Here is a 15,350-nt window from a genome sequence, read left to right as displayed (position 1 = left end):
TTGATAAAGGGGCTAAAAGCATGCAATGGAGGAAGGATAGCATCTTCAACAAATGGTGCTGGGAAAACTGGAAATCCATATGCAACAAAATGAAACTGAATCCCTTTCATAGCAGCACAGTTCACAATAGCAAGACTGTGGAACCAACCTAGATGCCCTTCAATAGATGAATGGATAAAAAAAATGTGGCATTTATACACAATGGAGTATTACTCTGCATTAAAAAATGACAAAATCATAGAATTTACAGGGAAATGGATGGCATTAGAGCAGGTTATGCTAAGTGAAGCTAGCCAATCCCTAAAAAACAAATGCCAAATGTCTTCTTTGATATAAGGAAAGTAACTAAGAACAGAGTAGGGACGAAGAACAGGAGAAGAAGATTAACATTTAACAGGGATGAGAGGTGGGAGGGAAAGGGAGAGAGAAGGTAAATTGCACGGTAATGGAAGGAGACCCTCAGGGTTATACAGTGGAGGGGGTAGAGAGAGAGGAGGGGAGGGGAGGGGAGGGGAGAGGTGGGGAGCACAACAGACACTAGTATGGCAATTTGTAAATCAATGGATGTGTAACTGATGTGAATCTGCAATCTGTGTATGGGGTGAAGGTGGGAGTTCATAACCCACTTGAATCAAAGTGTGGAATATGATATGTCAAGAAATTTGTAATGTTTTGAACAACCCACAATAAAAAATTTAAAAAAAAGTTAGTTTTGATATTCCTTCCATCCAGTTCCCTCTGTTCTTGACATAAGTATGGTTCATTTATTATAACTAATGGACCAATAAGAAAGCCTATTTATAATGAAACTCTGTACTGTAGTTGGATTTTATTAATTTTTCTCCCAATGTTCTTGTTCTGTTTGAGAATTCTTTCTAGGATATCACATTTCATTCAGTCAATATTGTTTTAGGCTGCTCTGGACTGTGACACTTTCTCAGACCAAGAGGTTTTGATGATCTTGACAGTTCTGAGGAGTATTGGCCAGATCTTTTGTAGAACGTTCCTTAATTTGTGTTTGTCTGATACTTTCCATGGTTTGACTTGGGCGATATGTTCATGCAAGGAAGACCACAGATGTGACGCATCATTCTGACTAAATCATATCGAAGATTCATGTATCAACACGGCATCGCTGTGGATGTAAACCTGATTTTTGTACTATACTGTTTGAAAGCAAGTTATTAAAATGTTCTACACAAAATTGGTGGGGAGTTGTGAATTTTATACTTTGGGTTATAATCCAATTACATGTTATTTAGGGGGTTATTCAAGTTGCAGCTTTGGTCATTGGGAGCTCTTTCAGTTGGTGCCTGAACTTTTTTTTTTTATTGACTCTTTTTAGTTACACATGACAACAGAATATACTATAACATAATTATGGAAGCATGGGATATAATTTGTTCTAATTCAGTCCCTGGTATTTCCCCCTCAATTTATTGGTTTATTTGTTTGTTCCTTTCCCTCTACTCTATTGATCCTTCTGATGTTGTATTTTTTGTTCTTTTTAAAATTGGTGTCTTGTGGATGTACACGATGCTGAGAGTCACTGCAGTATATTCATATGTTTACACAGGAAAGTTAGGTCAGATTCATTCCACTGACTTTCCCTATCCCATCCTTCCTCCCTTCATTTTATTCCCCTTTTTTTACTCCTTACTTCTTTATCCTTACTTTTTTATCTCCCTTCACTTATTTTGGATTAGTTTCCCCATATCAGAGAAAACATTTTACCTTTGATTTTTTTTTTTTTTAGAATTGACTTATTTCACTTAGCTTGATAGTCTCCAGACCCATCCATTTACTGGTAAATTATCATAAAGTCATTCTTTTTTATGGCTGAGTAATACTTCATTGTGTATATATACCAATTCTTTTTTACCTATTGATCTGTTGTGGGAGCATCTAGTTTGGCTACCTAGTTTGGCTATTGTGAATTGTGCTGTTATAAACATTGATATGGCTGTATCACTGTAGTATGCTAATTATAAGTCATTTGGATATATACTGAAGATTGGTATAGATGGGTCATCTAGTGATTCCATTCCTAGTTTTTTGAGGAATCTGCATCCTGCTTTTCAGAGTGGTTATACTAATTTGCAGCCCCACCAACAATGTATGAATGTACCCTTTTCTCCACATCCTGGCCAACAATTATTATTACTTGTATTCTTGATAATTGATATTCTAACACTATTAGATGAAATCTCAGTGTAGTTTTAATTTACATTTCTCTGATTCTTTTGAGAAATTTCTATTTAGTTTCTTTGCCCATTATTGGTTTGTTTGTTTGGTGTTTCTTTAAGCTCCTTATATATCTTTAATATTAATATTATAAATCTTTGGGGAACAGGTGGTAAAGATTTTCTCCCATCCTGTAGAGTCTCTCTTCAAGCTCTTGATTGTGTCCTTTGCTTTGACGAAGCTTTTTAAGGAGGTCAGGTACTAAGCCAATATGTTGGAGTGTTGGACGTACAGTTTGTGATCTAATTCTTAGGTGTGTGATCCACTTTGAGTTGAGTATTGTGCAGGGTGAGAGCCAAGGTTTAAATTTAATTCTATATACTGATTTCCAATTTTTCCAGTACCATTTGTTAAAGAGGCTATTTTTTTCCAACATATATTTTAGGCACCTTTGTCTAGTATGAGATAACTCTATTTATGTGTTTGTCTCTGTATTTTCTCCTGTATTCCATAAGTTTTCATGTCTGCTTTGGTGCCAGTACCATGCTGTTTTTGTTACATAGATCTGTAGTATAATTTGAGGTTGGTTATTGTAATTCCTCTTGCTTCACTTTTCTTGCCAAAAATTGCTTTGGCTATTCTGGGTCTGTTGTTTTTCCAAGTGAATTTCATGACTACTTTTTATATTTCTCTGGAAAATGTCATTGGAATTTTGGTGGGAATTGCATTAAATCTGTATATCACTTTTGGTGGTATGGCCATGTATTAACTTTGCCTATTCAAGAACATGGGAGGTCTTTCTATCTTCTAAGGTCTTCTTTAGTTTCTATGTTTAGAGTTCTATAGTTTTCATGTAGTGGTCCTTCACCTCTTTTGATTCCAGAATTTTTTTTTAAGCCATTGTGAATGGGATAGTTTTCCTAATTTCCTTTTAAGCAGATTCATCATTGGAGTATAGGAGCATGATTGATTTATAAGTATTGATTTTTCATCCTCCTCCTTTGCTAAATTCATTTATCAGCTCTAGAAGTCTTCTGGTAGAGTGCTCTCAGTGTAGGATCATGTCATTGGCAAACTAATACTTGGAGCTCTTCTTTTCCTATTTGTATTCCTTCAATTTCCTTCTCTTGCCTTATTGCCTCTCGGTCATGCCTCTGGCTAGAGTTTCAAGGACTATGTTGAACAGTAGTTGTGTAAAAAGTAGGCATCCTTGTCTTGTTCCAGCTTTCAATTTTTCTCCATTCATATATAGCCTTTACAACATTAGATCAGTTCCTTCTATTCCTAGTTTTTCTAGTGTTTTAAACATAAATGGGTGCTGTAATTTGTCATATGCTTTTTCTTTATCTATTGAGATAATCTTGTGGTTTTTATCTTTAAGTCTATTTATGTGATGAATGAGGTTTATTGATTTGCATATGTTGACCCAACCTAATGTCACTGGGATGAACTCCACTTGATCATGGTGCACTATCTTTTTAGTGTGTTACTCTATGCAATTAGCCAGTATTTTATTAAGAATTTTTACACTTCTGTTCATCAAGGATATTAGTCTAAAGTTTTCTTTCCTTGAAGTGTCTTTGTCTGGTTTTGGCATCAAGGTGATACTAGCTTCATAGAATGAGTTTGGCAGTGTTCCCTCCTTTTCTATTAACATGGAATAATTTGAGGAAGACTAATGTGAGTTCTTCTCTAAAGGTCTGGTAGAACTCAGCTCAGAATCCATTTGGTCCTGGGCTTTTCTTTGCTGAAAGGCTGTTGATGGCCGCTTCAATTTCATTACTAGACGTTGATCTGTTTAAGTTTTCTATATCCTTCTGGTTCAGTTTTGGTAGGTGTATATCTCTAGGAATTTATCTGTATCTTCAAGATTTTATAGCTTATTATATATAGATTTTCAAAATAGTTTCTGATGATTCTCTGGATTTTAGTAGTGTCCACAGTGATATTTCCTTTTTCAATTAATTTCCTATTAATACTTCAAACCATTGGATGAAATACAGTCAAATGGATTGGAGGTACAATGTTGGCTACTGTGTTAACTAGGATCATTCAAGCTAAGAGTTTATTTATATGATCAAAGTTGACGTTAGAGTTGTTTATAGTCTCAGAGGGTGCATTGTTGTGAGTTGGCTGATTCTAATGTTGCAGAAGTTCAGGATGCAGGCTTTGATGTGCCCCTGTGTTTGCTGTGGGTCACCGAAGTATGTGTTTCCCTCTGCTGAATCTTTTTGGCAATAGTAAAGATACTAGTAGATGTCTATGTGTACGGGAATACTGGTTATGGGTTTTCTGCAGGTGTGGTGCAGTAATATTCCCCATGCTGCTTCTGTTCTCTGAAGTACTGTAGTGAAGAGTCCCTGGTCACCTGCCCCATGCTGTGACTATTGGACATTGATTCCTGCTGCTTAATCTGATGCCATGACATTTTAAATGGGTGACTGGTCGGCTGCAGCCTCTGCAAGTTGTGGTTTGTGCTCTTGTAAGGAGCCTTCTGCATTTAAATTTTCTTTTCAACAGCTTTTAATTGGGTGAGCTTCGAAGAGTATTCTCCCTCCACCCTTTTTTTTTTCCTCTGATGTCACCCACCCCCATCCCCTACCACCATTTAGAGGTTTGGGTTAAGTACTGAGTTTTGTTTTCTACTCTAGTAACCTATCTTCCAGTCTTTCCAGGTCTCAGACTATGTAGTATCAAGTCATAAAGCATTTATTTTGTCACCCACTTCTCAATTCTGCTTTTATTCAGTGCTTCCTTTCTGTGAGAGGAGATCTGGACTCTCTGGTTAGTGAGTGTCCATCATCTTTGCACACACCACTGATTGTTAATCAATTTGAGGAGATCATGTTTAGGGACCACCAGGAGTATGGCTTGTTTCCCTGCAGGCAGCACTGGAGAAGATGAGCAACTTGCAGGGTGATTGTGTTACCAACAGTTGGTGCTTTAGTATGATTGGTAACATTTCAGCTTTTGTCAAAAACAATGGACAAAACAAATTGTGTGTAAGAATAGGGATGGGCCAGAACTCTTAGCAGTTTTATTTTGCCTCAAATTATGCTCAAATATATTGGTTAATCTAGCTTGCCAAAGATGAGTTCTCTTATGTGTGCCCCTTTTCAATTACTCCTGTGAATGTGTAGAATTAAATCAGTCTCCAGGTGGAGAAAATCACGTTACACACCCAAATACCCATTTGCTACAATTATCATCCCCAGCATAACTCTTTTTTTATTTGTTTTAATTAGTTACATATGTCAGTACAATGATCTTGACATATTATACATTTGAATCAGATGGGGTATAATTTCTCATTTTTCTGAGTGTACAGGTTGCAGAATCATATTGCTCATACATATACATATTGCTCATATATATATATAGCACAATAATAATGTCTTTTTTATTCTGCTGTCCTTCCCTTCACCCCTTCCCCTCCCCTCCCCTCCCATCACTTCTCTCTACCCAGTCTAATGTGACACACTTCTTTTTTTTCCCCTCAAATCATCATACATGTATTCTGTATAACGATGAAGGTCTCCTTCCATCTTCCGTGCAATTCCCCTTCTCCCTCCTACCTCTCTTCCCTATTTAGTGGTAATCTTCTTCTCATGCTTTTCCTCCATACTCCATTTTGAGTCACCTCCTCTTATATCAGAGAAGACATTAAGCATTTGTTTTTTAGGGATTGGATAACTTCACTTAGCATTATCTGCTCTAATGCCATCCATTTCCCTGCAAATGCCATGATCTTGTTAATTTTTAGTGCTGAGTAATAGTCCATTGTGTATAAATGCCACATTTTTTGTATCCATTTATCCATTGAAGGGCATCTAGGTTGGTTCCACAGTCTAGCTATTGTGAATTTTGCTGCTATAAACATTGATGTGGCTGTGTCCCTGTGTAGTATGCTGTTTTTAGGTTTTTTGGGTATAGTCCGAGAAGAGGAATAGCTGGGTCAAATGGTGGTTCCATTCCCAGCTTTCCAAGGAATCTCCATACTGATTTCCAAATTGGCTGCACCAATTTGCAGTCTCACCAGCAATGTATGAGTGTACCTTTTTCCCCGCATCCTCGCCAGCACTTGTTGTTTGACTTCATAATGGCTACCATTCTTACTGGAGTGAGATGGTATCTTAGAGTAGTTTTAATTTGCATTTCTCTGATTGCTAGAGATGGTGAGAATTTTTTGTGTATTTTTTGATTGATTGTATATCCTCTTCTGAGAAGTGTCTGTTCAGGTCTTTGGCCTATTTTATTTGGTTTTTTGTTGTTTAATTTTTTGAGTTCTTTGTATACTCTGGATATTAGGGCTCTATCTGATGTATGAGGGGTAAAAATTTGTTCCCAGGATGTAGGCTCCCTATTTACCTCACACATTATTTCTCTTGCTGAGAAAAAAAACTTTTTAGTTTGAATTTGTCCCATTTGTTGATTATTGGTTTTAACTCTTATGCTATAGGTGTCTTATTAAGGAATTTGGGGCCTGACCCTACGTGATGGAGATTAGGGCCAACTTATTCTTCTATTAGACGCAGAGTCTCTGGTTTGATTTCTAGCTCCTTGATCCATTTTGAGTTAACTTTTGTGCATGGTGAGAGAAAGGGATTCAATTTCATTTTGTTGCATATGGATTTCCAGTTTTCCCAGCACCATTTGTTGAAGATGCTATCCTTCCTCCATTGCATGCTTTTAGCACCTTTGTCCAATATAAGATAGTTGTAATTTTGTGGGTTGGTCTATGTGTCCTCTATTCTGTACCATTGTCTACCAGCCTGTTTTGGTGCCAATACCATGCTTTTTTTTGTTACTATTGCTCTGTAGTATAGTTTAAGACATGGTATAGCTATGCCACCTGTTTCACTCTTTTTGCTTATAATTGCTTTAGCTATTCTGGGTCTCTTATTTTTCCAGATGAATTTCGTAATTGCCTTTTCTATTTCTGTGAGGAATGCCGTTGGAATTTTGATCAGAATTGCATTGAATCTGTAAAGTGCTTTTGGTAATATGGCCATTTTAATAATATTCTGCCTATCCATGAGCAAGTATATCTTTCCATCTTCTAAGGTCTTCTTCTATTTCTCTCCTTAGGTTTCTGTAGTTTTCATTGTAAGGATCTTTCACTTCTTTTGTTAAGTTTATTCCTAATTTTTTTTTTAGGATATCGTGAATGGGGTAGTTTTCCTCATTTCCATATCAGAGGATTTGTCACTGATATACAGGAATGCCTTTGATTTATGGGTGTTGATTTTATATTTTGCCACTCTGCTGAATTCATTTACTAGTTCTAGAAGTTTCTTGGTAGAACCTTTTGGGTCTTCTAGTTATAGGACCATGTCATCCGCAAATAGTGCTAGTTTAAGTTCTTCTTTTCCTATAGTTATACCTTTAATTTCTTTCGTCTAATTGCTCTGGCTAGTGCTTCCAGAACTATGTTAAATAGAATTGGTGAGAGAGGGCATCCCTGTCCAGAATTTAGAGGGAATGCCTTCCATTTTTCTCTGTCTAGAATGATGCTGGCCTGAGGCTTAACGTAGATAGCTTTTACAATGTTGAGGTAAGTTCCTGTTATCCCTAGTTTTTCTAGTGTTTTGTATTTTTTTGAATGCCTTTTCTGCATCTATCCAGATGATCATATGGTTCTTATCTTTAAGTCTATTGATGTGGTGAATTACATTAATTGATTTCCGTATATTGAACCAGCCTTGCATCCGGGGGATGAATCCCACTTGATCTTTTTTATATGATTTTGTATCTGATTTGCCAGAATTTTATTGAGGATTTTTGCATCTATATTCATTAGAGATATTAGTCTGAAGTTTTCTTTCTTTGAAGTGTCTTTGTCTGGTTTTGGAATCAGGGTGATGTTGGCCTCGTGGAATGAATTTAGAAGTACTCCCTCTTTTTCTATTTCCTGAAATAGATTGAAGAGTATTGTTATTAGTTCTTCTTTAAAAGTCTTGTAAAACTCTGCTGTATACCTGTCTGGTCCTGAGCTTTTCTTGGTTGGTAGTCTTTTGATGGCTTCTTCTATTTCCTCACTTGAAATTGGTCTGTTTAAGTTGTATATATCCTCCTGACTCAATCTGGGCAGATAATATGACTTAAGAAATTTATTGATGCCTTCACTGTCTTCTATTTTATTGAAGTATAAGGTTTCAAAATAATTTCTAATTATCTTCTGTATTTCTGTGGTGTCTGTTGTGATATTGCCTTTTTCATCTCCTATGCTAGTAATTTGGGTTCTCTCTCTTCCTCTCTTCATTAGCTTGGCTAAAGGTCTGTCAATCTTATTTATTTTTTCAAAGTTTTGTCAATTTCTTAAATTATTTCTTTTATTTTGATTTCATTGATTTCAGCTCTGATTTTAATTATTTCTTGCCTTCTACTGCATTTACTGCTGATTTACTCTTCTTTTTCTAGGGCTTTGAGATGTAGTGTGAGATCATTTATTTGTTGGTTTTTTCTTTTTTTGAGGAATAAACTCCATGCAATGAATTTTCCTCTTAGTACTGCTTTCATAGTGTCCCATAGATTTCAATATGTTGTGTCTGTGTTTTCATTTATATCTAGGAATTTTTTAATTTCCTCCTTGATGACTTCTGTAACCCTTTGTTAATTCAGTAGCATATTGTTCATTCTCCAAGTGATGCAGGAATTTTTCTTCCTTATTTTATCGTTGATTTCCAATTTTATTCCATTATGATCCGATAAAATGCATTTCATTATAATATGTCTTGGTGTGGGTCTGTACTCAATTATATTTGCTAAGAGTTGCCCTATGGCATAATATATGGTCCATTTTTGAGAAAGATCCATGTGCTGCTGAGAAAAAAGTGTATCTGTGTGATGTTGGTTGATATATTCTATATATGTCAATTAAGTCTAAGTTATTAATTGTGTTATTGAGTTCTATAGTTTCTTTATTCAACTTTTGTTTGGAAGATCTGTCCAGTGGTTGAGAGAAGTGTGTTAAAGTCACCCATGATTATTGTGTTGTGCTCTATTTGTCTCTTGAACTTGAGAAGAGTTTGTTTGATGAACATAGCTGCACCATTGTTTGGGGCATATATATTAATGATTGTTATGTCTTGTTGGTAAATGGTTCCCTTTAGCTGTATGTAGTGTCCTCCTTTATCCCTTTTGATTAACTTTGGTTTGAAGTCTATTTTATTTGATATGTATAGCCACCCCTGCTTGCTTCCGAGGTCCATATGAATGGTATGATTTTTCCCAGCCTTTCACCTTCAGTCTGTGTATGTCTTTTCCTATCAGATGAGCCTCCTGTAGGCAGCGTATTGTTGGATCTTTTTTTTTAATCCAGTCTGCTAACCTGTGTCTTTTGATTGGCGAGTTTAAGCCATTAACATTTAGGTTTACTATTGAGATATGGTTTGTACTTCCAGCCATGTTTTTTTATTTTTGTTATTAAACTTGATTTGTTTTTACTCTTTGCTTAGTTTTTCCCTTTACTGTGCTACCTCCCACTGTTGATTTTCACTGTTGTTTTTCATTTCCTCTTCATGTAATGTTTTGCTCAGATTGCTTTGCAGTGCTGGTTTTCTATCTGCAAATTCTTTTAAATTTTGTTAATCGTGGAAGATTTTTATTTCATCGTCAAACCTGAAGCTTAATTTTTCTGGATTCAAGATTCTTGGTTGGAACCCATTATCTTTCAGTGTTTGAAATACATTGTTCCAGGATCATCTAGCTTTCAGCATCTGTGTTGAAAAATCAGCCATTAACCTAATTGGTTTACCTTTAAATATAATCTGCTTCCTTTCTCTTGTGGCTTTTAAAATTCTCTCCTTGTTCTGTATGTTGGACATTTTCATTATAATATATCTTGGTGTGGGTCTCTTGTGGTTTTGTACATTTGGCGTCCCATAGGCTTCTAGGATTGGATTTCTGTTTCATTCTTCATGTCTGGAAAGTTTTCTAAAATTATTTCATTGAATAGATTGCTCATTTTGGTTTGGACCTGTATACCTTCCGCTACCCCAGTGACTCTTAAGTTTGGTCTTTTTATGATATCCCAAATCTCTTGGAAGTTCTGCTCGTGGTTTCTTATCAGCCTTTCTGAGTCTATTAGACTCTTTTTGAGATGATACATTTTGTCTTCATTGTCTAATGTTCTGACTTCTAATTGGTCTACTCTGCTGGCGATACTCTCATTTGAGTTTTTAGTTTGGTTTATACTTTCCTTCATTTTCAGGATTTCTGCTTGAGTTTTTTTTGGATAACCTCTATCTCCCTGTAGAGTTGCTCTTTTGCTTCTTGGATTTGTTCATGTAATTCATTGTCAAAGTCATCTTTCATTGCCTGCATTTGCTGTATAAGGTCTTCCTTGAGACTCCAGATCAACTGAAGAATGTATATCTTGAAATATTTATCTGACATTTTCTCTGCTGTGGCTACCAACTCCTCTATTGTTGAGTTGTCCTGCATTGTTGTGTTCCTTTTTTTCATGATGCTCACGTTTCTTTCCAGCTCTGTGTGACTGCTGTGTTATTATTTTCTCCTATAAATTTGTTTTGCTTTTGTATAGTTCCGAGATCTTTCCTTTGTGATGGGAGATAGTGTCTAGAGATGTTGGGTTCAGTTGTAATTTAAAGTAAATTCATTAGCTACATAAAGGCGTATAGAGAACTGAAGGTTGGTCGTAGGACTTTATGTTTAGGGGGAAAGATGTGAGGATATGGGGGTTAATATATCTTAGCTACTTTGGAGGAGAGCTCTAATGAAGGGGGTTATTAACAGGAGAATAGACAGGAGTATTGGGGGGTAGCTAAGTACTTGGGAGGATTATAAAAAGCTAGAATCATTCGCCTATTTGCATTTAGTAAATTATATGTAGTAGAAGTAGTAACACTTGGGAGGTTGGGAAGGGAAGAGAAGGAGGAAGAAAAGTACAAAGAAAAGAAGAAGAAAGAAAGAAAATAAAATGCACTCTATAATTCTGTTTTCTTCTCCTCCAGTAGGTGGTGTTGTGCATTCCAGGTTGATTCTCTGCCCTCAGGATGTAGGAAGCAATCCGTGTGGGGTGGCTCTTTCTCCCCTGCTGGGTGCCTCTCCAATCCCTGTCTCTGGGTTGTTCCTGGCCTCTGTCCCCCTCACTTCTCCTGCTTGCCAGGCCCCAATTACTGGGACTCTTCTCCACAGCTCTGGTTTCACTCTGGGCATTTGGCGCCCTGGCCACCCTGAACTCTTGATCAACTGAGCACTCTCTTTGGTAGTCACCCAGTCATCACAGCTGTGGAGAAGGGGGAGTTGGAAACAGACAACCTGTTCTGTCTTACTCCCTCTGATAGCCACGCCCACCGAGTGCTGGTGAGAAAGGTTTTGGTTATCACTGCTGGGGGGAGGGGGAGTTGGAGATAGGTGCCTTTGCAGTTTCCCTGGGCTTTGATTTTCATGCCCACGGAGAAAGTTTTTGAGTTATCTCAGCTTGGTGGAGGTGGGGCTGGGGGTCACACACCTGATCTGTTGCCAATCTCACTGCCATGCGATCTGCCCAAAGCTGCTGAGGTAGATTTTCCAAGATGGTGACTGCCCGTTTCTGAGCCAGGGTGTCTCGTGAGGAGGAGGAAACTGGGCTATTTCTCCACTCAGTCCAAATTTTAGTCCTCCGTCAGGTGCCCTGTGGAGACACCGGTGACAGATCTCCACAAGATCTGAAACTCTGCTTCTCTACACTGCCAGAACTCTGAAGCGCTCAATTTTGCCCATCTGCGGCTAGCTGCTGTTCAGCTGGTCAGGTTCCGGGCACAGAGCGACTCCTCATTAATCCTCTTAATAATTCTTTACATTTATTTAGGGTCTCTTTTTCTTTGGGTCCTGAGGCAGCTCCTCTGACCTTAGGGGTTCGAGGAGCCCAAGCATAACTCTTGTCCTTGAACCTATTACATGCTATAGTGTAGACCAACATTACTGTGTCAAGTCAAGCACCTTCCTAGTGTCCCAGTGATTCTGGTGAATGAGGATTAGGTAGAGAAAATATGGAAAAAAATTGATAAAGTATTTTGGATTGCAAGGCAAGTTGCCTAAAATATATGTATGACCACTGAAGATTTTTCTCAAGGGAAAGCAAACGAGCCAAATTTAAATTCTATAATCTCAACATGACACAGACTGAGAAGAAAACTCACTTATGCATACTGTCTCTAATATCAGTGCGCCATTTGAGATGTTTTTGGGCAAAATCTATAGATGTTTTATGATGTCATACCCAGTACCAGGAATTTATTTATTTGAGATTTCCTTTTCCCTGTAGTGTCTATATCACACAGGTAACGTATCTTACTTTCTATCTTGCCTCCCGCCCCCCCAGAACAAAACTAATTGTTGACACTATCTGGTGACATAGTCTTTACTTTCTCCTGTGTATTGAAAAACTCTCTTGATAAGCAAATAAATCTCATAGCCTTGAAAGGAAATTTTTTTCTGTGGTGTTTTCCCCTGCTAAATGGTTGGCAGACATTCTTTTTTGTGAGTCAAGGGAGAAATGTGGAATCAAGGAAGAAAATGTTTCCTTCCAAACATACATAATATGTTTAGCAAAATGATGTGTCACAAGGGCTCAGCTTCTGTGATTTTCTCTGCAGCATGGTCTAGTTTAGACACACCTAACTTGTTCATTCCAAAGGATAGCAGCATTTTTATGTTTTGCTTATTTCTTTGAAATATGTTTTTTCATGATAATTATAGTTAACCATCGTCGTGAAATTTTAGAAATACAAAAATACTAAAGGAATAATCCTCAACTCTAATCTCAACATTGGGAATCAAATTGTGCCCTACTATTTTAACTATGTCTGCCTTTTGTTTTATATAGTCATATGCATATGTATTTTATATTTTTATTACACGCAAAAGAATTTGCCATGTAAAAATTTTTTCCCAGTCTTATTTTAATGGCTGTACAAACTGGCAGTGATTAGGTACATCATCATTTGAGTAATTTTTTCACTACTGAATGATGTTAGAGATTAGAATTTAAAAGTATAAATTGTCTCAAAAAAAACCTTTGAAATATTCTTAATATAATCTTGAGTAGATACTTAAATTGTTTTATTTATACAAAAAGCCAGTATATGTTTTCCTTTAACTGAAGTCATATAATCATTTTGTAAAGCATATGGATTTTCTTTTCAATATGACCTGTTAAATTGTATATTGTATTTTAATAGGGCTATTTAAGTAACAAAAATAAAAATTCCTTTTTACACACAAAAAAAAGAACAGCATAGTTTAAATAAATTTGTCTATAAAATTCCTGAATGAAATACTTAAATTTTTTCTACTCCTTTTGGAACTTGGAGAATACCTTCAATATATTTAAATAGATTTACATATTGAGTTTTTCATAGTAGTTTACTAGTTGGATTTTCTTCAAAATCTTACTGGCCAAATAGTGAATTATTTTGGCCTATGTTATCTCATTTATCTGATACTAGAGTCCTTACCTTTCCCACCCTTATCAGTGAGTTTGCATGATAGCCGGGACCATATTTCTTATGCTTGTTGGTTATCTCCAGGTCCTGGAACAGTGTCACCTCATTATAGAATGCTGCCTCATTCCACATTACTCCTGGAAATTTACAGAATTGGAATGCAGAAATCATATCTAAAGAGCTCTGCAGAGGCCTATTAAGGGGAAGCATAGAAAAGTTTTGGAGAAGAGCTTTTATTATAATTGATTTTAAAATTAATAATATGCCTTTCAGTAGTTCTTTATTGACATCTTAAGACCAGAGATTCTGAAATTGTGAATTTCCTGTTTATCTTTGGTTTGGGTATACAAAGCATCTGTTTATCCACTAATAATATTTTCTAGTGCAACCCATAGATCAGTCACTCTTTTTGCCCCCTGATTTTGAGGCTGTCTTTGGTTTTCAGGGGATCTTTTGTGTTTTAATGTAGAAAGTATCCAGACAGAGGTAAGTTACTTTATTTAACTGGTGAGGTATTTGAAAATCTGGGAATTTTATTCAGTTCAATCAAAAGGAAAATATCTAATGCATTAATACATGCAGGAGAATGTAATGATTGAGAACTGGGGATTTAGAGATTGAATTGCATGTTTATTCTAACTATACCACTTACTAACTATGTGATCTTAGAAAAACTACTTAACTTCTTGAAAACGTAGTTTCCTCAACTATGAAATAGAGAAAACTAGGGAGCCTCTTCCATTTTTACAATGATTAAATGAGATAATGGGTACTAGATACCTAGACAGTCTAGTATTCAGTCTAGAAAAAAAAATAGGGAACATTGCCTCTTGAATTCTATGAAGAAAACAGTCTGCTTTTTGGATTTTTTAATGCAACCAATTAAAATGGGAGGAAGTGGAAATTTTAAATTCTTGAATCCCTAGAGTGATACTGATTTGCTGCTTGACTTAATAAATACAAAGGAATACAGACATCTTTTTTTCTGCTTGCTTATTATTACTGTCTTGCCACTTCCAGATTTCACATGTGCACAAGATGGGGAAAGTGAGACTGAGTTCATACCTGATGACTTTGAAGAAAAATCAGAAAGAGAAAAGAAACATACCAACTTCACTTTGTGCAACGTGTGTAACATTCAGCTGAATTCCGCCGCTCAAGCACAAATCCACTACAATGGCAAATCACATCAGAAGAGATTGAAGCAACTCAGCAATGGGATGCTGAAAAACGACAATGGTAAGATTTTCTAAAGATACGTTCTCAATTTTACGTCACCAACTTAAGTTTTTTGTGTGATAAAAGATGTGAAGATAAAAGAGTAGATTCATCCCTTTTGTATTTTTTATACCAGAAAGAAACATTATATAAAAGCTTTGTCAGCACAACATGTAAACATATGTCATTTCTCTTTGGGAGAGGAGAAGCATTGTCTGCTGTGTATACGTAACTGTATTAGGGTTGTGACCACCAGGAAATTTTTGATAACTTTATAAAGTTGATTTTATAGTTTCTTGATGTTCACCTGTTAGATATGGAAATAGATACCTTTCATGGTGTATATACAGCAGTGGGTTTTTGATGTTTTTTTGTTGTTGTTGTTTTGTGGGAATGGGGAATTCAGTTGTTAAGATTGCAATTGATTTGAAGTAAAATATCTCTTTTCAAATAGGTGTTTAAGAAACTGTGGTGTGTTAGCATGGGACAGATTGTTTG

The 15,350-nt window shown here is 36.3% G+C and overlaps 1 protein-coding gene across 2 annotated transcripts in view; it reads left to right on the top strand.

Annotated features, from left to right (window-relative positions):
* Znf385d (zinc finger protein 385D) overlaps positions 1-15,350 on the top strand; it is an 843,102-nt gene that overhangs the window by 191,933 nt on the left and 635,819 nt on the right. For both annotated transcript variants that reach the window (XM_058586568.1, XM_058586567.1), the window contains exon 2: positions 14,655-14,873. In XM_058586568.1, coding sequence (XP_058442551.1) covers positions 14,655-14,873 — 219 coding nt within the window. The remainder of the gene's footprint in view (positions 1-14,654; positions 14,874-15,350) is intronic.

Source organism: Marmota monax, unplaced genomic scaffold (genome assembly GCF_021218885.2).
Source record: "Marmota monax isolate L192 unplaced genomic scaffold, Marmota_monax_Labrador192_F-V1.1 WCK01_AAM20220418_F8-fsc00152, whole genome shotgun sequence".
NCBI classification, from domain to species: Eukaryota; Metazoa; Chordata; class Mammalia; order Rodentia; family Sciuridae; genus Marmota; species Marmota monax.
Note: the sequence above shows the minus strand (reverse complement) of the source record. Positions and strands in the feature narration are given on the sequence as shown.